This window comes from Diadema antillarum, unplaced genomic scaffold, assembly GCF_040938485.1.
Source record: "Diadema antillarum isolate AM-2024a unplaced genomic scaffold, OU_Dant_1.0 seq00001791_RagTag, whole genome shotgun sequence".
Classification (NCBI taxonomy): Eukaryota; Metazoa; Echinodermata; class Echinoidea; order Diadematoida; family Diadematidae; genus Diadema; species Diadema antillarum.
Window position 1 is genome coordinate 125,001 of NW_027272469.1, and position 21,725 is coordinate 146,725.

General features: G+C 39.5%; 3 protein-coding genes across 4 annotated transcripts in view; 2 read left to right on the forward strand and 1 right to left on the reverse strand.

The window, feature by feature from the left end:
• LOC139712317 (sodium- and chloride-dependent glycine transporter 1-like) overlaps positions 1 to 21,725 on the forward strand; it is a 47,076-nt gene that overhangs the window by 23,276 nt on the left and 2,075 nt on the right. For both annotated transcript variants that reach the window (XM_071624156.1, XM_071624157.1), the window contains exons 2-13: positions 3,867 to 4,116; positions 8,175 to 8,306; positions 8,905 to 9,136; positions 9,679 to 9,811; positions 10,464 to 10,598; positions 11,297 to 11,400; positions 12,311 to 12,435; positions 12,925 to 13,037; positions 13,865 to 14,005; positions 14,586 to 14,685; positions 15,707 to 15,807; positions 16,538 to 16,708. In XM_071624156.1, the coding sequence (XP_071480257.1) occupies positions 3,867 to 4,116; positions 8,175 to 8,306; positions 8,905 to 9,136; positions 9,679 to 9,811; positions 10,464 to 10,598; positions 11,297 to 11,400; positions 12,311 to 12,435; positions 12,925 to 13,037; positions 13,865 to 14,005; positions 14,586 to 14,685; positions 15,707 to 15,807; positions 16,538 to 16,708 (1,737 nt within the window). The remainder of the gene's footprint in view (positions 1 to 3,866; positions 4,117 to 8,174; positions 8,307 to 8,904; positions 9,137 to 9,678; positions 9,812 to 10,463; positions 10,599 to 11,296; positions 11,401 to 12,310; positions 12,436 to 12,924; positions 13,038 to 13,864; positions 14,006 to 14,585; positions 14,686 to 15,706; positions 15,808 to 16,537; positions 16,709 to 21,725) is intronic.
• LOC139712318 (histone H3, embryonic) lies at positions 20,015 to 20,470 on the reverse strand. The gene has a single exon (XM_071624158.1). The coding sequence runs from the start codon at positions 20,455 to 20,457 to the stop codon at positions 20,047 to 20,049; it is 411 nt and encodes a 136-aa protein (XP_071480259.1). The 5' UTR covers positions 20,458 to 20,470; the 3' UTR covers positions 20,015 to 20,046.
• LOC139712319 (histone H4) lies at positions 21,166 to 21,668 on the forward strand. Its single transcript, XM_071624159.1, has one exon. The coding sequence runs from the start codon at positions 21,180 to 21,182 to the stop codon at positions 21,489 to 21,491; it is 312 nt and encodes a 103-aa protein (XP_071480260.1). The 5' UTR covers positions 21,166 to 21,179; the 3' UTR covers positions 21,492 to 21,668.

Consider the following 21,725-nt stretch of genomic DNA (forward strand, 5'->3'; position numbering starts at 1 on the left):
TTGGCAGGTAGCATCCTTAGGGGGTCAGGATCTCAATTTATCAAAATGGGCACCATGCCCCACCCAGAGGGCCCCAGGGGGCCCCCAATCCCCCAAATTAAGGAATCTTTAAAAATTTGGGCCCTTATTGTACATTTTCATCTTCTACTTCAGAATGCCTGGTCAAATTTTGGTAGAGCTGTGAATAATTTAGATTAGTGACTGCGTGAAAGGTGAACTTGCGATACTCAGGTGAGCGCTAGACCCGCGGGTCTCTTGTTTTCTTTATCATAATCTTTGACGCTGGCAAACCAGCGACTTGTTTGTCGTGAATATTGTTTCGATTCCTCCACGCTCCCATATCGGACTTTCTTGAAATCTTTAATTATTGTTATTATTATTATTATCATTTACTGTATAAAGCTTTACAATGAATGTCTAAGAACTTAATATAACGCTATGTGTCTATAGATATATTACATGATTTGCGCGATATTGAATGTTTTAGTCATTTGATCAGGAGTGATTCATTGTAATCCTATTATCAAGATTATCGCCCAAAGTGATTCACGTTATTACCTCATTCACTAAAGGTGTTGGACTAGAAAGTTGTTTTATGAACATTTTTGTGGCAGAATAGCATCATACAATCTATACTACGTTTTATACAGCACAAACATCCTATAATAATCACATTATCATTGAAAGTGACAAAATGAATACAAATGTAGGAAAACAGTGGAATCTTTAGTCTGTTGCTATGTCCAGACGGTTCTATCACCCTTTGAACTATAATTGGTTTAAACCTTTGGTTTGTAGGATTTGCAACACGACCCACTGACTCTATCAGAAAGCTCTTGAAAGCTATTTGCACTGGTTTGCAAACAGCGTGGCGTCAGTAAATCTTCACGCTGAATAAGTGAAAAAATATACGGGTATATATCATATACATATATGTGTGTGGCGTGTGGTGTGTGTGTGTGTGTGTGTTTGTGTGTGTTTCTTTATACGCTATACAATAAGTATTTTACTGTATTCATAATTGAAAATAATCACCATTATATTTATTAAAAATAAACATGCAAAGTAATGATGATGAAAGCGATCCCATCCCCACCCCTCGATCTCTCCCTCTATTTGCCCTTTCTTTGAGAGGTTATAGGATGATTGTCCGCTCTAGTGCTTCAATGCATTTCGTCCGGCCATAACGGTCACATCAGTTTCTCCTGCCGATCAATACGCACCCCTCTCGTCCATGTGAATGAACGAAAATAGTCGAGGGCCAGCGATGCTGATCAAACATGCAAACAGTTTCCGTCGCCGACGCATCGCGTCCGTAACGCCAAATATCAATACCGGGTAACGCGTGATTAGAGTACGGGGGTGGTTAGATGACGTAGTCACGTGGCTTATTTTGTTTAGGTTGTTGTTGTTGTTGTATGTGTGTGTGTGTGTGTGTATGTGTGTGTGTGTGTGTGTGTGTGTGTGTTCGTCTGTTTTGTGTATTCTTGATTTCCTCTTTCTTCCAGAGTCTGTTCGGTATGTGTGAGTGCGCGTTTATGTGGGTGTGCGTATAATGTAGGATTTGTATCCATTGTTATATCAGAGTATCATTATTTTGGTATATTGGTATAATGATGTTTGGCGAGGATAGAGAGGTGGGTGGTTTAGTCATGTGCGTGTGTGTGGGCGTGTTTATGTGTGTGAGTGGGTGGGTATGTGAGTATGGTTGTGTGTGGGGGAGGGATGTGGGTGTGCGTGTTATGGGTGTAGCGTGTTCTGGCCTAGGGAACAATAAGGATATAATAAGATATTTTGATTGATAATGAAGGAATGTATAGTAATAGGAGGAAAGGAAGGGGGAGATTGTTGTTTGTGTACGGAGTATACTGATTTCTATATTGTTTTATGTTCACTATACGTGTAATACAGCTTTTGAAAGAAACCTGCTTAGTATTATCCGTTAAATTATATTGCTTTTTTTTAATAAATGTTTAAAAAAATCTTTAAGAATTATAACGGGGCGGGGACATCGTTTGTTTTTATATGTAAGATTTCATTAACGTTTATTTAGTATACTTCTTGACAGGAGATATGTTTTGTATTTTGTATTGTTTGAATATTGTTACGGGTTATGCAGTCATCCATCCCAAGGTCACCAGTCAATCCACCCATTGATGAGTATAATACCACAGATAAAAACTTTGGCGGATTGTAAAGTTGATCAAATTTGATACCAGCCCGTATGATTGTTCAGAACTCTCTTCCAGCTCACGTGAAAATAATTGACAGATTCATAACAATATGTGTAGGCTACATTTATTTTGTTCATCCTCTGAACATTTAAGTGGAGTGTATCGTAGTAAAAGAAATTGAAATAAACAAATCTGTGTATTTGTGCATTTTTATGTTTGAGTAAGAAAGAAAGGGGGAGAGAAAGAGAATGAATAGAGATTGTAGTGCTATTTATACTGTTATAGGAGGGCGTACGATGACCTGATGCATCAAACCGGTTTATGACTTTCATTCACGGTCTGGTGAAGACGGAGGTTTCGCGTAGGCGATTCACATGATACTATAGAAGGATTTCCGATCGATCGCATATACTGAGAATAAATCGACATTCTCGACGTAATCCAAAGCCATTTTTATCAATTTAAATGAAAATAGGAGGGGGAGGGCCCCACGTGAGTTGGCAATCCTGTGACCATCGTCTCCCGTCGGTGATCGCAATCAGCTGAGTCTACACATGATGGCGTATGAACGTTTGCGTGGGAAGGGGAGAGAAAAAAAAAATTGAGGGTTTCGAAGTCCAAACCGATGACCATCCGTAATTTGACGTTCGTATGCGATGTGAACAAGTGGTTTTTATGTTCATTCTTAATTCATGGCATAAAGCGCGGCATCATTTTCTCCACCTTATGATTTACAGACTTTGATAGGATAAGTTATGCTGTTGGCATGATATACGAAGAGCCTAATTGGCAAGACGTATAACGATAACAAAGCGAAGAGTGCAATCATAGTTATCGCAATCTGTTCATAACATGTCACGGGAAAATCCTTTCATTCTGAGAATATTCATATCCGCACTCAGTTTTGTTGTTTTTGTTATTTTTTGTTTTTGCCATCGAAATCCAGCACAAATAGACCGTTATACGGTATAGCACATTCAAACTGGCCATTATGACCATGGACCTACTAGTATGTACACCAAGTAGGTATGACCGAAGCTTGTTCGTGTAATCCGTTATCGAGAAAGTGAAAAAAAAAAAGGCACGGAAGGGAAGATGGAGAATGGAGACGCGGTTTATAAGATGAATGATTGTATGACTGTGTCCATCCCTCAAAATACAAAATCCCGCCAAGATGTCTTTCACGGAGAGCAGACGTAAGAAAAGTAAACACTGAGGAGCAGGGGGGGGGGGGGGGGGGAGTGGAGTGGGATTGTCGGAGATGCGTCACACGGAGACGATAGATGCGCCCACCGCATCATCACGGGTTTTATCCATCTCTCGCGTTCCCGCCGAATGCAAACATCACTTTATTTCCGAATTGACCGAGCGACGTATTATCATCCCGTCGTCGTGCCCTTCTTGAATGACGTCAATCGCTGACCCAGTTCATTTTTTTTTTTTGGGGGGGGGGGGAGGGGGACCAGCTATCAATAACATCGCGCTTTCTTATGATTTGAAATTGCTCTGCCCAATTATGTCAGTGAGAAGTTGAGTTACCAAATCAAGTTATTGCATTCCAACAAACTTGTTTCTCTTCGTATACTTAAGGTACTTCACAGCCTAATTATAACAACGTTTCCGTGTTAACTTTTGTTTAGTGGGATGTAAGTTTATAATTTTGTCATTTCTTTTTTCCGTTCGCGACGACAGAAACCCTTGGATGGGACCGACGGCAGTGATCGGCCGAACGGTGAGAAACCAGCCGTCAAATCCGGACCGGACGGAAAGTACGAAAGTTTGAACCCTCCCGTACATCCTCGGGACCCCGCCGACGACGATGGCAATCCTTCCCGCGGGAACTGGGGCAGCAAGATCGACTTCATCTTATCGTGCGTCAGCTATGCGGTCGGGATCGGGAATGTATGGCGATTCCCGTTTCTATGCTATCAGAACGGTGGAGGTGGGTGACCTCGATTTACTTTCTTTTGAGATTTGAGTTATTACACATCTTCTGTCTCCTTTGCTTTCTTGCCTTCTTCTGAATTAAATTAATTTATCTAAATGATAATAATAGTGATAAAAATATATACGTCTTATATTGTGCCAAATCCACTCTATATTAATTATTTTTATGCCTCCGCCGCGAAGTGGTGCCGGAGGCATTATGTTTTCGGGTTGTCCGTCCGTCCATCCGTCCGTCCGTCCGTCCGTCCGTCCGTCCGTCCGTCCGTCCGTCCGTCCGTCCGTCCGTCCTTCCGTCCGTCCGTCCGTCCTTCCGTCCGTCCGTCCGTCCTTCCGTCCGTCCGTCCTTCCGTCCGTAATGAATTTTGTGGACAGCGTAACTAAAAAACCTTTTGAGGTATCCTAATGAAACTTGGCATGTGTATTAGGGGGTGAAGTTGTGCCTTTCAACTTTTGGGTGCACATACTCAAGTTCAAAGGTCAAAAGGTCAAGGTCAAATACGTAAAATTTCACTATTTCCACCATATCTATGCAATGCTTGAAGATATTTTCTTGAAACTTAGTTTATACATGTATTACCCAATTAAGATTCTCTGGTGAAAGTTTGGGGTCATGAGGTCAAAGGTCAAAGGTCAAAAGGTCAAGTAAAAATATTAAAACTTCACTTTTTTCTCCGTAACTTGGAAATTGTTCAAGGTATCTTCATTGAACATAGTATATATACATGTACTAACAGGCAGTGATTATCTAGAGAAGTTAGGGTTCATGAGGTCAAAGGTCAGGGGTCAAAGGTCAAGGGCAACACTTCAAAATTTTACTATTTCCCTCATGTTTATGCAATGCCAGCAGGATTATTTTTTTTCACACTTGGTGTATGCATGTATAACCTAATAGAGATTCTCTGGAAAGTTTTGTTTATCTTTTTTTCTGCCTCAAAGGTCAAAAGGTCAAAGATCAAGTGAAAGTGCTGAACTAACCTTTTCCTCCATATCTCGGAAGTGGCTCAAGTTATCTTGAAACTTACTACATATTTATGCATGTTCTGCCTGACAGTGATTATCTTATGAATTTTAGGGTCAAAGCCCAGATGAAAATGGTAACAATTTACTATTCAATACAGAAATTGCACTTTTTCTCCATACCTTGAAAATTACTCAATGCATAAATGTATGAATGAGTCAGAGTCAAGTTAAAGTCCTGAAATCCCCAAATACATGCTCTCCTATTCATCCAGTTAAACCTAGGTCAAGGTGAACATTCAACACATTTGTGACAAACTTGTCATTCTAATATTTTGCCAATTTTGTGAAAATGTAATCACACATTGTCCACATACCCTAGACCTATTAGGAGAATCATGCATTATGGCGGAGGCATGCCAGTCGCCATAGTGACATTTCTAGTTTTAATTGTGAATTTGTTCATTCATTCATATTTGCTTTGTATTCAGGATAGATTTCCTTTCTGATTTCTGCCTTTAGAGTTCAACTGACCCAGATGTGGAGATTATGTCATGGGTCAAGTGTCAAGATTAGTGGGAAGTGAATGTAAATTGTATAATTTTGAATTTTTTCAAACTTTTTCATCTTCATTTTACATTTTGTCTAAGGAAAGCAAATCAGCGAATCCACATTTTTTTTTCCTAGAAAGAATGCAAGTTGCCTGTAAGGTCGTCATGAAAGGTCATTACACTTTTGTAGGTGTAAGAAGAACTTTGAAGGTTCTTGGTGTGGCCTTGCAATAAGAAATGAGAAAAGTATTGAAGGTTGTATCCATAATGTTCAGTGAAGTTGGAGATCGCTGCAAGATCAGAGGTCAAAGGTCACTGCACTTTAGACCCTCATAATGGGAGTTACTTTAACAGCATACATCTAGTAATGTTCTTCATACAGTTAGTGACATTATAAGTCTACGAGACGTAAGTATAATTTGCTGCTGTAGAGACATAGATCAGTGTGATACTTTTTCCACCTTACGTACTTAGGTCATGGCCTGTATTTGAGAGTAGCTTGAGCTGCGTGCGTCATAGTGTAACCAACTGTAGATTCAGTCAAGATTATGTAAGATTACATAAGTCAGCAGTGCTGAAGTAATGAAAAAAATTACCTGTGTTAGAGTGCTGATTGCATAATTTCAGGAAATTGATACTTTTAATTCAGTATCCCTGAGAGCTGTCTCTGTGTTTCTCTTTCGTCTTTCAATGTAGACCTGTTTGTTTTTGTTGTTGTTGTTGTTGTTGTTTGTTTTTTTTGTTTTTTTTGTTTTTGTTTTTTTTGTTTTGTTTTTGGGTTGTTTTTTTTTTGGATAAGTTGACAGGGCCAAAACAAGTTTAGTTGTTCCACTCACAGTAATGAATGCAAAATTCAGGAAATGTGCACTTTCCAAAACACCTTTTGAAAGCTAGATTACTCCTCCCCTCCTCTCTCTCTCACTTTCTTATGAAACAAACATACAATATGCAATTAGAATCTGTTGTCATGCTGGCAACTTCTGTCAGTCAAAGTATCTTTTCTCACTTTCACCACATTCTGAAAGTTTCTTAATGTGTATGGCATGTTGCATAGATGAGCTTGTAAAGGGACAGAAATCAGTTGAATGAATACAGCATCGTCAATGCACTTGGCTCATGACCAGGTTTTTTTTGGGGGGGGGAGGGGGGAGGGGTAACATGCATGGAAACGTGTAGGAAAACGTGGCTGTGGACGTAGGAAGAACACATCCTTTCCTTGGCTAGGGCACTGGAAACAAGGGGGGCATCGTCATGCTTTAGTCTGTCTTTTGGGGGTTGTAACGTCCTACAAGGAAACGTGTCTCCCCGTCCAAACTGATGACAAATTGATTCCTGTCTGACTACTAAAGCTTGATAAGGCCCGACAACGTTTGGTTTGCATTAGAGTGAATAAGTCAAAAGGTTGATGACACTCTGCTGCCAAAAGGTAAAACATATTGCAGCTTTGCCGAGTATGACAATAAACAAACAAATGGCATTGATAATGCAAGAAACAACAGCAGCATCAACAAAGCAAACTGAGATGATCGTTTTGAATGCTTAAACATTGTCCAAATGTTGTAATAAGCTGTTGTGTTTATGACAAGTCAGGATCTCACCATGCAGTAGTGATATTAGGGTGATATTCTATCAAGATACCTGTCAGGCAAGTACCCATTCTGTATTTGCCTATCAGCGAGCTTTAGTTGCCCTGGTTAAAGGGCCTATCTCACTGGAGGGATGTTGCCATGACTAATCATTTGCCGTAACACTTGCAACTTGAAAGACAAAAAAGTGGCTTGTGCTCTCACCAAGAAGGTCACTCCGTGGCGACGTCTGAGATGTTCCCAAACATGATGACAACTTGTTTGCCCTTAAAAGACAAGTTCACCTTCATAGACATGTGGGTCGAGTGAATGCAGGAATATTAGTAGAACACATCAGTGAGAGTTTGAGCAAAATCGGACAATCCGTTAAAAAGTTATGAATTTTTGAAGTTTCTGCTCAGTCACGGCTGGATGAAAAGACTACTATAGCTTGTGATGTCACATGAGTACAACGATATAAAGAAAGAATAAAGAAAATTCAACATATTTCCATTTTTCTCGCATAGCAAAAGAACACTCGACTTCTCTCTTTCAGAAGGCAGGGGGAATAATATTACCCTTAACATACGTCAGTAGCAAGTCGAAGATAATGTGCACTTTATTCAAAAAGTAAAGTTTTGTGAAATTCTCTTTTTATTTTCCTTATATAGTTGTACGCATGTGACATCATACACTGTAGTAGTCTTCTCTTCCAGCAGTGACTGAGCAGAAACTTCAAATATTCGTAACTTTTGAACGGATTGTCCGATTTTCCTCAAACTCTCATTGATGTGTTCTACTAATATTGCTGCATTCACTCAACCCACATGTCTATGAAGGTGAACTTGTCCTTTAAGTTGCGGGGATGTTGTGGGGACGTCACCAAGACGTCCTCAGCAGTCACACAAATATATATGATATACTTTTCTAGTGGCAGAAGAATTGTCTGTAATGAGTTTATTAATCTCTTGTTCCCCCAGGAGCTTTCCTCATCCCCTACCTCATCATGCTGGTCGTAGCGGGTCTTCCCCTCTTTCTCCTTGAAATGAGCTTCGGACAGTTTACGGGTGTCGGTTGCTTGGGCATCTGGAAGATTTGCCCCATGTTCAAAGGTGAGGGGATATTCACCAGTACTGATTGTTTTCTCCAGAGTTGTCAGATTCATTAAAAGAAATGATTCTGAGAATAAGCATGGAAAATTTTGTAGTCAGATATCGATGGTGGTATGTATGATTAGCCAAAACTGTAGGACTTCTTTTGTGTGAGATCCACAACAATCAAGCTGTGTGTATATTTCTACAGTTAAGGGCACAATGTAATATAGATATATAGAACTGTCACTACATTTGATGTGCATATCGTATTCATTTTATAATAATTGGCTTCATTTAATGATAATTGGCTATCAACTTTTGATCAAAATGTCCAGCCATATGAAATTTGTGATATTACAATTTGTTGAGAGAAATGGTTTAATGGTCAAAGTGACCAAAGCGGGAAGTTGATTCAAGCAAAATATTGTAGATCACTGTTTATACAGATAGAAAAACAAAGAGGTAAGTATATGAATTTGATATAATGGTTGTGTGTTCAAGTTGAATGCTTTACCATCTGTTTTTTCCCACTTTTCATGACCAAGTAAATTTCTTGACCTATGCCTTGGTCTCTGACCTTTTCCACCTGTCATTGAATCCCACCCTTCTCCCACAGGGATTGGCTACGGTATGCTGGTCATCTGTTTCCTGGTGTCCATCTACTACCAGGTCATCCTGGCCTACACCATCTTCTATCTCTTCTCCTCTCTCACCTCCGTCCTGCCCTGGGCCAGCTGCGGACACGGCTGGAACACAGACAATTGCACAGAACGTGTTGCCGACGGCAACACCACCTTCAACATTAGCTTCCTCCTGAACCCAAAGCCACCCAGCGAAGAATATTTCTAGTAAGAGTGCTACCTTCCTGTTGCTGTGCCATTTGTATGAGAGTATTATACCGGTGAAAGGGGGGGGGGGGGGGATTGCTAAATTGTGTCCTTTGAATAGTTGAGTTTTGAGTAATGGATCACTAAATTGACAGAAAACATAATAAATGAATATCATTTCACACCCTGATAGAATAATATACAAATCCCCTGGATTCTCAGATTATTTCTAAGCATCAAGATGCATGTAGCATACAAGTATCTTTCTTATTGCTTTGTGGAATCTCCTGGATTTTGATAGGAGAATGTTGACATGTTGATATGATGCTATTAGCACTCAATCATTTTAGCAGACATCTCTTTCTATCTTGTGTAATTTGCAAAGATTGTTGACTGCAAAGTGTAAATAACACTTTTTTCACAATCAATACTTTCAGCAGACATAAGAATTTGTAAGTATTTTGTAAATACAGAGTAACGTCGATCATTCAAACTACATTATTTTCCTTTGTGTATGCGGTCTTCTGATCTTTGATTTTTATCCCCATGTTTGCTTTGTGTAGCAACCATGTGCTGGGAATGAGTGACGGAATTGATGAGATGGGAAATGTCAAGTGGAAGCTTGTTCTGTGTCTTGCTGGTGCTTGGGTTATCACCTTCCTGTGCCTCGTTAAAGGAATCAAGACATCGGGAAAGGTATGCCATTTTCCTCTTGATCATTCAGTCATTTTTCATACTTCCAATTTGGGAACATTGTTTTAGGTGGTCATGGTAGTCAGTTTAACACAAGTATGTATTCTGTTACTCTTTCACATTAAAAGATACAGTGTAGGTATTCAAAAGAGGAACAAACAAAATAATTTGATGTTAAACATAGAGGCTCTGAATGAGCCCCAATATTAATTTATCATACAGGAACACAACAGACAGTATGCTGAAAATTCATTTAACCTGTCGAGGACAGGCTGATTTTGCTACAACATACATTTCCCATGAGACATCTGCCCGAATATACTCAGGACTCGTCCTCGACAGGTTAAATTGACTCATTCTCAATATCAGCAGTGAGCACATTGATTATTGCCATGCCATTACTAAGCACCCTTGGTTACGGTAATTTCATATGTCATGAAAAACGTATTATTAATACCTACTCCCCACTCCAAGGAAGAAAGAAAGACCCAAAGAAAAAGAAAGAAGATGGATGGTTGACTGGCCTATGTCAAACTTTTTCCCATACAGCCATCAACATGATTTCCTTCAGCTTCTTTCATCTTCAAGATGAAATGAGCTTTGGTCAATTCTTGCTTCACCCTTGACTTTAGCCTCTCTTTCTTGTTTTTCCCAGGTTGTGTACTTGACCAGCACTTTCCCCTACCTGGTTCTCTTTATCCTGCTTGTCCGAGGCTTGACCCTTGATGGGGCAGTGGACGGCATTGTCTTCTACATGAAACCGGACATTTCAAAGCTTGGGCGACCACAGGTATATTTTTGAATCCCCTTTATTCTCTGCGTGAAAGGTACATGCTTAAAGCTAATTCTTTCTTTGTCTATATTTTAGTTGTTATTTATCTGAGGTCGGGATTGGTTGATTTCATCTTCTTTCATATGCGTGCTTCAATGAATGATATTCAATAGTTTGGCATCACTGATGAATTGCGGTATGCATGAGAACTAAGATAATACTAATAAAAGGGCGCTCTTAGGATTTTGATTAAACCCTTCATGTTAATGTCATAGAATTCCGCTTAAATTTGGGTAGAATTTGCTAATACTGATGATAGGCAATGAGACAGAAAGTGCTGTACAATAGGAAAACATTGATGTTACTCTTGCTGTTAACCAACCATTTTAAAAAGTCAGAATTACTGTCAGCGGGATACGTATGCATATGGGCAAAGCATAGACTGAGAAAGAGTAGATTTGAAGCCTTATGGACTCTTGATTTAGCCTAACATCACTTGTGGTCCTTGATTGTCTATAGTACCAGCATAAGTTCAATTTTTGGTGAAAGAGTGGGCATTGGGTGTGATACAAATGAAATTGTTTGTGTATGCATTGATTGATTGTTGTGTTATGATCACCTTGCAGTAAAGTGTGGAAGAGTTGATCCTTGTTTGACTCACGTAGGAGTTTCCCTGTCTGAATTTGATTTGATTTTTTTCTCTTTCTCTGTTTCAGGTGTGGCAGGATGCAGCAACACAGATCTTTTTCTCCCTTGGCGTTGCTTTTGGTTCCCTACACACTCTCTCTAGTTACAACAAGTGGAAGAATAATTGCTACAGGTGAGAAGGCTAACAATCATCTGCCACCATTCGAAGAACTGACAACCAAACCGCAAACAAACAAAGAGTTTCCAATGAGTTTCAGCTGCTTTATTTAACTCTCTGACTGCCCATGTAGGCACCCTGCTGTGCCTGAGGGATTTCATAGCAAGTTTTGCCCACTGATATTTTGCTCCAATCAGCAAACAAAAGCACATAGAAGGTGGAGTCCATGTTGTTTTGTTAGATGTGTTTCAAAGCTTTCCAAGTTTGTGACCCTTTTTTCCCTTTCATTGGAAGCTCATCACCTTCAAGGTGGAGTGGATTTTGTTGACATGTTATGACAGGATCAAGGCTTTCATGGAAGAGACTTCCCCCCTTCACATCATCCCATATGCTGCTTCCATAATGATCAATTCTCATTGAAAGCAATTGAAGAATTTGTTCGCAAAAACCGATAAATCCATATTTGCCAAATGGAGATATTTGCGATTAAAGGTCAAGAAAAATAGAGAGAATAATAAGAAAATTTGTGCTTCTTTCGACCGTAACTTCAAAAATGTACCTTTATATGTAGTGACCAATATATGATTTAAAAGGTATTATTTTGTACTTTATGACAGAGACCCTACTTCAAAATCTTCAAAAATGTACTTATCGGTTTTTGCAAACAAACCCTTCAATTGCTAATTAAGGATTGTTTGTGCTTGAATTACATCTGCTGTTTGCTTGCTCTGTGGTTGAAAAGAGTGAGATGTTACATGACTCACTATAAAGAAGTTCTAGTAACAATGCTCAGAAAGTAACAGTCATAGAAATTCTGTCAGTGGATTGTTAGTAGTAAATATTAAGTATTGTATTTGTTCTTATTCTATTGGTCTTTTAGAGACCAAAGTCCTCATCATGTTTTATTGTTGATCTCCCACACCAGGGATGCCCTCATCGTCTCAGTTATCAACTGCCTAACCAGCATCTTTGCTGGCTTCGTTATCTTTTCTGTCCTGGGGTTCATGGCCCATGAGGCTGGTGTTTCAGTGAAGGACATCGCACAATCTGGTAGGTATCTGCCGAGATCTGTATTGGCCAGTTTATTAACGTATTCAAATTAATGGATAAATCTTTTTCCAGGGAAAACTCTTGTATGGAGCTATTCTGTCTGCCTATACTTGCTCAATGCATTCCTGTGCCTAGCATATGATTTGCATGCACTAGTTTTTGCTATGTCAGTTAAGTCTTTGGCAAAGCATTCTGGGTGTGGAGGATCAAATTTTGTCTTGAGGGTCTTAATGAAATTCTTGTTACAACAAAGTAAAGATTCAGATCCCAAACTTATCATCCAGGTATCTTTGTAGACTGTTTGGCTAAAGCAATATTTCAATATAACAAAACAAATCTGCTCCAAGGACTTTGTTATAATGGGAGTCCCCTGTAGTTACCACGAAAGAGGCAAGACATGAAATTCTTGACAAAAGAAGTGACATCCCTCTTCTTCTCCCCATCCCATTCATTTTATGTTTGTTTGTTTGTTCTATTTGCCTGCTTCAGGACCAGGATTGGCATTTGTAGCCTACCCTGAAGCCATTGCGAGGATGCCGCTGTCTCCGCTGTGGTCCATTCTCTTCTTTATTATGCTCTTCATGCTTGGATTGGGGTCACAGGTGAGCTCCAGGCACTTTGATTTCACCCCCTGAGAAACACCACAGATATTTTCATGACATGATAGATACAGTCCTTGGTGCTCCCAGCCCCTGTTAGTAGTAACACTTCAACATTTCTGCCTGTTTCATTGCCTTGCATGATTATGTTTATCTTTTCTTTATCTGATTTTGTGTAATACTTTCTGATATTGTATCTGAAAGGATTACATGATGCAAATATACCAGGAAAAAATAATATAATGATGATTGTAGTTATTTGATATAGATGATTCAATGCAGTGATTATGATTTAGTGAATGCCATGCTTGATGAATTCATTGATAGATTGGTTAATTGATGATGTTGATATTATGAGGTGTAGATAAAGGTATGCACACCTGCACAAAGGAAAACATAAATTAATGGCATAGTAATTAATAGATAATGCCTTGGCAAATAAATTTGAAACACCACTCCACAAAATAAGAAGTGGCTGTTAACTAATGTGCACATATTCTCATCAAAATATAGTAGAAAGAAATGTAGTATTGCTGAGCACTTTCCTTTATATAGTATACATGCTGCAAGTTTTATAAGATTGATGAAGGTACAAGAGCAATACATGTTTGAAACTGATAAGATAAGTTTGTTAAGTATTCCTCACCTGCAGTTTTGTATTATTTTTCAATTTTCAATTTGTGTGTGTGTTGGAATTTTGTGTATGATAAGAAAGAACAAAAAAATCTAAGGGATTTTGTTTCAGGAGTGTAAGAACGCAGTGTGCTTTCCTATGGCATTCTGTCTGACCCACCAGTCTCTCATGGGGTTTGGTTTGGTTTGGATTACAGTTTTGCCAGTTTGAGACGGTCAATACTGGACTTGCCGATGAACTGGAGAAGTACAGCAAGAAATTCCGGACATACAAGTGGATGATCACTGCTACCATGTCTGTCATCTGCTTCCTCCTTGGCCTTCCGCTGGTCAGCGAGGTGAGGACAAGAATTTACGCCTGACCCTCTCCCTCTTTAATCTTTGAAGCCACAGTACAGTCTAATTTGACTGTGTATGCATTTGGGAATGATCTGTACCTGGGTAATCGACGCTGTATGCGCTGTAACTTTAAATGAATCTTGGTTGCATAATCTTGTTGATTTTCATTTTTGTCGCTGCACAAGAACATAATGCATCACTGTCACATTGTTTGACTTCACAGTATGTCTAGCTAACACTTTTGGGTCTTTTTTTTTGGGGGGGGGGAGGGGGAGGTAGGAACGTGTGGTGAATACCAGTAAAGTGCCCCAATTAATACTGTTTAATGTAGGAAAAAATGGGAAAGGGGGAAGGTAATAATAAATATGTGTTCAAATCTTGCTATGATTGTGTTCAATGTTATTTGTTTTAGCTCTTACGTGTGATAAATATTCCTGACTGCCCAGTGTGTTTGTAATAGCATGGTGGTAGGTGTTAGGAAGGAATGAACACACAGTATAGATGGCACATGTCTCGTTAATTGTGTAAAGTTAGAAAAGATGCTGACAGCAAATTTATACTTTGATGTTCACTTTTCAGGGTGGCATGTACCTTGTCTCACTTATGAATGATTTCTGTGGAGGTCTCTCGCTGGTCTTTGTCGGTGTATTTGAAAGTATCATCATTTCATGGATATACGGTGAGTGGGTTGTAGCGGTCTCCAAGGCCCCATTTCATTAAAGAAAATGTTAGGATAGCATTTCTTACTGGAATGACAACTTCCCAAAGCAACAGCCGATCAGGAAGCTGAATTCTTGTTGTTACCATGACAATTGCCATTCCAGCAAGAGTTGGTATAATCTTTTATCAACTTTCTAATGAAATAGTGTTCAGTAAACGAGTTTCTCTTTTAACTTTTTGACTGTCTATTATCAGAGGCAGATCCAGGAATTTCATAAAGGGGAGGCGCCTTTGCAAAATCAAAGGGGGGGGGTGGGTGCATAGCACCCCTTCCCCATTTTTCTCTTATTTCTTTTGTTCTTCTCTACACTATATGCTTTATGCATTGAATGTTAGAGCCAACTTGCGGGAATATCATGTTGCGAAAAAGGCAGTCGGCTCCAATTCGCGAAAATTTCATGCCGCAAAAATATTTTGTTTTACAGTAGCTTCTATACCTGTGGTCGCATTTGATGAAAAAAAGTAATGTGAAAGAAATGAGAAGGTATATCTTCTTACTTATGCACCCTTACCATTGTTGTACAAAACAGGGCCATACAGGTTACTTGTATACTGTATACGCCATTATATTTAACGAGTCTAAATTTTTCGCGAATCAAGACTTCCCGACAATTTCGTGGATGGTTAAATTCGCGATCATGGAGTCCTGTACTGAACGGAGAAATGTATACGCATACGTCACATTCATATCAACATTCAGTCAATATTTTCATATGTCTTTGATTTCGCGAATAGCAGCTGACTTGCAAAATTCTTGAAAATAACAACCTCACAAAATATTCGGCGCACACGGTATTCTCCAGTTGACAGCTCACTGAAGTTCATCAGAGGTTCAATGACAAACCTTGTTTGAGGGAGATGAGAGTTGAGATTGCAGGAATGGTGGACTAGCTACCTTTAAGCTGTGTAGCAATGTGAACTTATCAGCTGTTTAGTTGCTATTTGCACAGAGGAGGATTTTTGTTTCATTTTGATTTCAGGTATTGACCGATACCTGGACAATGTAGCTTCAATGATAGGATTCCGACCAAACATATACTGGAAGGCGTGCTGGAAATATATCTCGCCTGTCTTTCTTGTCGTAAGTATACTATTCCTTTGTTGTATGGGTTCATCGAGGGTTTATTATTTTCGTTACAAATGTTGCTTGTGTTGTTGATATTGTTGATGCTGCTGCTGTTGTTGTTACTACTACTACTTCTACTACTGCTACTACTTCTACCACTACTACTACTACTTCTACTACTACCACTTCTACGACTACTTCTACTACTACCACTACTACTACTACTATTACTACTACTACTATTACTACTACTACTACTACTACTACTACTACTATTACTACTACTACTATTACTACTACTACTACTACTACTACTACTACTACTACTACTACTACTACTACTACTACCACCACCACCACCACCACCACCACTAATCCAGTGGTTTTTTGCTGATGTTCAGCCTCAGATACTCTATTCATGGTTTCCTTGGTGAGAAAGATATTCGGGATACCTCTTAACCTTGCCATCAATTGCTCACATGTTCATTTTATTATTCTTATTGTATTACATACCTGTCTATAAATCTATTGCTCCCATAAGCTGTCTATATTACTGTTCTAAACTATGAAACACCTGTCCTCAAGATATTCTATCATACTTAGGACTATTTCTAACCTTCCCCATTATTGGCCAGTTGCTTCTCACCTGAAGAAAATGAAAATTTTTCTACTTAAGATCTTTTGCCTGAAGTTCTAAAAATCCGCTGATTTTGATGATTGTTGATTTCTATTCTCTGTTCTCAAGGTGGTAATCATCTTTTCCCTGGTGATGTATGAACCAAGGAAGTATGGCGATCATTACACCTACCCAGCCTGGGCTGAGGCGATGGGATGGCTGATGACATTGGCTTCACTGGTGCCCATTGCTGTCTACGCTGTCTGGTTTGTTTCCAACCAGAGCGGCACGCTCAAGGAGGTGAGTGAGAAAGCCTCTTTTATCCATTATTGGTCAGATTGGACAATTGTATTGACAATGATGAAGAATTTACTGATGGTGAGAGTAGGGGCATAGTGGTGATGATAGTAATGATGGTTGGGGCTAATCGTAATGATGATGAGGAGGAGGAAGAGGAGGATGTTGATGATGTCAATGTTGATGATGATAATGTTGACAGTGATGATGTTGTTGATGATGATGATGATGGTGATTATGATGATGATGATGATGGTGATGATGATAGCTGTGATGACAATGATGATAGTGCTGCCAGTAAAATGAAAGAAGTAACAATGATGAAGGGATGATGGATTCATCACTGTGTGGGTGACATAATTATGCTAAGTTGCGCATAATTCGTTCCCAAAAAGCTTTCATAACCAGCCACAAATAACTTGTTTTTCTCCCCCTTGCCTTGAAATACATTTCTGTGTGTTAGGCATGTACTCAATCTCTAATGTAATCATTGATGCATAATTATGTACAATGTTTGGTTTTCATGAATTGTTGCCACAACAGGTTGACCCATGATATTGTGCAGTAGTTATCATATGTATAGTGCATCTAAAGACCTGTATTTATCAAGTCTCTGAAAGTGATTAGGTACTCTTAATTTGTATGTATGCACATGTACTGGTATTAATGTGCAAATTGCCAAATGAGGGAACTTGTACTTTTTTCTCTCTCTTTTTTTTTTAAAGATTTTCAAGTTGACCACTAATTTTGCAGATAAGGAAGATTCACATTGAAATGAAAATGTAAAAAGCTCTATAGTTTAGCAAGAAGTCTGTTCAAAAAAGAAAGTCAGACTTTTGAAGATATGGATAGTACTACTCCAGTGGCTTTTCAGTCACCTGATTCAGATGACTACCGTACATCAATGTACCATGTAGGATAATTTACTTTTGGAATTTTAGGCCAGTTGCTGTGGTTATCACTGAATTGCTGTATATCAAACTGCAGTACCTGCAAGGCATTGTACAAGATTGTACGCTGAGTGAATTTGAGTTATGTTTGTTAACTGCGTGGTTGTAGCTCTCAGTGGTGAGAACTTATTTCGGGTGGTCGCATGATTTTGATGAACCTTTTGGAGCATGAAACGTTGGTTTAGAAAGTTATCAGTCAAGCTTTAAGAGGTAACCAAAGTTTTTATTAACGGTGTGTGAGAATATTGAAAAGTGTGAATTCAGAACGGAAAATGACACCGGTACATTTTACCAAGTGAAAAGGCTTATGGACACTGGGAGAAAATTGAGGATACCTTTGTGATACCAGAAACTACCTGCAGAGCAAAGTTTGTTCAAACCAATCATGCTGAAGAGGAAAGGAACCGTTAATTCATTTTTTAGTAATCACCAAAAACTAGTGAATGCTTTGCTGTCAAAATTTTTTCATGCTTAAAAAAAAGATCAAAATGGTTTGAATTTGAATTTCAATCTCAATCCACTTTCTATCCTTACAAATTTCTGACAGTGTTAGTTTGTAAAAAGTGAAACTACAATTACATGACATGAATTATGTTCAGCGTATATCATCATCCCGATCAGCTTTTCAAAGCGCTATGTAACTCAAATACTGATGGTGTGGTGTGACTTGTCATGTTGTATATATTAGTATCATGTCTCAAAAGTGCAGCTCTCAGTAAACCTCAGAATCTCTGTGCAGGTCAGCTGTTAATGATTATGTTAGAAGGAGAGAGAGAGAAAGAAAGAAATGCTTTTTTAAGCAGTCCTATTAAAAGCTTTTGATAAAAAGTTCTCTTCTGCCTGGTCTAGTTATTGATTTTGCACTGAGGTAGTAAAGGTGAAACTTTGAAAGGTCCTTTTACATTGGTGTTGAAGCTTTTGAACTTACAACCCCTAAACAAATATCCACATGACCATTTCCCCCTCACTTGGTAAATACATAGTGGGCCAACCCTGCATTCAACAGTCCTGTCTCGGATAGTCATGAATGCCTTTTGTGTGCTTGAGGATTACCCTTCTTTGTGTTGGTGTTTGGCAATGATTTACATTAAAAAGAGCACTTGATATAGCCTTGCTCAAGTCTTTTTACCATTTTCCTCCCACAATTTACTAGTGTGAATCATGTAGTATCCAGTGAAAGGCACTGTATGAAGTGAAACCATTCTTGTTCTTGTTTAAAGGGATGGTATAGTATTGGCGATTGGGAAACTTTTTGTCAGATATCCTAGAAACCACTTATGAATAGTACAGACAGAGCATACCATTCAAAGAGGAATTCAAAGTTTATTTGATGAAAATTGGGTTTGGAATAGCTGAGACATCTAAAAACAAAGTAAAACAAAGAGATCATAATAAAAGATGTGTACCACCTTTTATTAGGATAGCCCTGTTTTCGATACCTCAGCCATTTCAAAACCAATTTTCATCAAATGGTGAATTCCTCTTGGAATTACATGCCCTTTCATATTTCATAAGAGGTTTCTTGTAATCTCCCAAATGTGAGAATGAAATGAAAAAATGTGAGAAACATGAAGTTAGGTCTTAACTAAAACTATGCGGTCCCTTTAATATCACAGATGCTTTAAATCAGTTTGAAATACAGAGCATTTTTGTTTAATCTTGACTCTTTTGTATATTATCATATTATTGAAATTTCAGGTTGTCTGAATGTAGATGTGATTTAAACTGAAAGTTATATTTTTTTTTTAATTGAAAATAAAAACAAAATTGGAGGGGATGGTCTGCCTACCCCCCCCCCCTTTGCCAATTTTTATTTAAAAAAAAATGAAAATAAGTACCTGGTAGATCCATGCATGCAATCGCATGACCAAGTCTCCCTACCTTGGGGACCACCTGCCTTGTCAGCCAATTGTGTCAGAGAATTGCCTTTTTCTTTTTCTTTTTTTCGTTTACTTGTCAGCTGATGAAGTTGCAACATAAATATTGAATATAAAACTGCTTTGCACCCCCTTTACGAAATTCCTGGATCAATCCCTGCTATAGAACCTCTGCTGACATCTAGCTTCGTAGATCCTTTTATAGAATTCTTGATACTAACACTTAGATATTATAGAACTGCAGAGTGATACACACTAAAGTTGTTACAGTTTCAGCCTAACAAGTCATGAGTTTACATAAATGCAAGTCCTATTAACCATGAGAAGAATGTTACTTCGTCTAGTGTTGATTTTACATGCGTATTTTGAAATATTGCATTGGTTTGTTGTTGACTCATATATGACTGCTTAAAATTAAACCATATTGAGAGAGCATCTTCGAATTCTTTTTGGAATGAGTGGTGGCTCTAAAAAGAGCCGGTATTGCGTTTGAACGCTAGGCGAAAGCGACTTCCTAAGCACGCTCGCCACGGATGCGGCGGGCAAGCTGGATGTCCTTGGGCATGATGGTCACACGCTTGGCGTGGATGGCGCACAGGTTGGTGTCTTCGAAGAGACCGACCAGGTAGGCCTCGCTGGCCTCCTGAAGAGCCATGACGGCAGAGCTCTGGAAGCGGAGCTCGGTCTTGAAGTCCTGAGCGATCTCACGGACCAGACGCTGGAAGGGGAGCTTGCGGATGAGCAGCTCGGTACTCTTCTGGTAGCGACGGATCTCACGGAGAGCCACGGTTCCGGGCCTGTAGCGATGAGGCTTCTTGACACCGCCGGTGGCTGGGGCGGACTTGCGAGCTGCCTTGGTGGCAAGCTGCTTGCGGGGAGCCTTACCCCCAGTAGATTTGCGAGCGGTCTGCTTGGTACGGGCCATTTTAGAAATTGATGAAGATTCACCTTTGGAAATTTCGAAATAAGCGCTCTGGTATATATACCGTCTGAGAATGAACGCTGATTGGTCGTCAGTCGTAGCCAGCAGTGATTGGCCCTGTTTTCACGGTCCATCGTCTACTGCATTATTCATAATGTGAGCCAAGCATTCGTCGTCTCAAGATTTTGCGTTTAATTCGATTTTAGCACTAATAACGAAAATATTTCTGAACATCAATATCCAATTGCAATTGCGATTTTACTTTGCAAGTCAAGTAAGACGAAAATTTTGTCAAAACTTCTAACGTATTGAAGAAAAAGGCGATATTATCCAGAGCTTCCCCTGTCTCTGTTGCTGCCTCATGAATCATTCATATTGGACGAATTCGTACCCGTGTAGTTTAACACGAAATAGTTTCACTAGTTGTGGTCATGTACATGTTGATATCTGATAATCTTTCATATCTTTGTGGAAGATGAAACAAGTATTGTTCAAGTGGATCATTCATTAGAGACATATCTACCCCTTTCCGTACAAAAAGAGCAAAATAATGCGTGTGTTAGTTGTAAGCCGATACCCACTGCATAATGTATTATTCATAGCACTATTGGCGCCAAATTGAAACCGCGCCCCTTGCGGTCACTTACGTCCGCATAGCGGCTATATATAATACGGCGCGCCGAGTTTTTGTATCAAGTTGAATCTCGCATCATATTGAAGCAAACATGTCTGGACGTGGCAAAGGAGGCAAGGGACTCGGAAAGGGAGGCGCCAAGCGTCATCGCAAGGTCTTGCGTGATAACATCCAGGGAATCACCAAGCCCGCTATCCGCCGTCTGGCCCGCCGTGGTGGTGTCAAGCGCATCAGCGGTCTCATCTACGAGGAGACTCGCGGTGTCCTCAAGGTTTTCCTCGAGAACGTCATCCGTGATGCCGTCACCTACTGCGAGCACGCCAAGCGCAAGACCGTCACCGCCATGGACGTCGTCTACGCCCTGAAGCGCCAGGGACGTACTCTGTACGGATTCGGCGGTTAGACAATGACTCTGAACATCGCCTGAACCATCACAAACACGGCTCTTTTTAGAGCCACCAAACAATCAAGAAAGAATCTGAAGTTGCTCTCATTCAGCCATGGTACTCCCATATAAAATAGTGTCGTGGGCTGTGCATGGTTAGTTAAGTTAGGTACGGGTTTTTACGGTTAATCTAATGTTTAGGGGGTCTAAGATTAAAAAAAAAACTAGTATAAGTAAAAGCAAATCTTGTCG

What these genes read in the sequence shown, in the direction of transcription:
- LOC139712318 (XM_071624158.1), bottom strand. Translation starts at nt 20,457, where the DNA reads ATGGCCCGTACCAAGCAGACCGCTCGCAAATCTACTGGGGGTAAGGCT.
- LOC139712319 (XM_071624159.1), top strand. Translation starts at nt 21,180, where the DNA reads ATGTCTGGACGTGGCAAAGGAGGCAAGGGACTCGGAAAGGGAGGCGCC.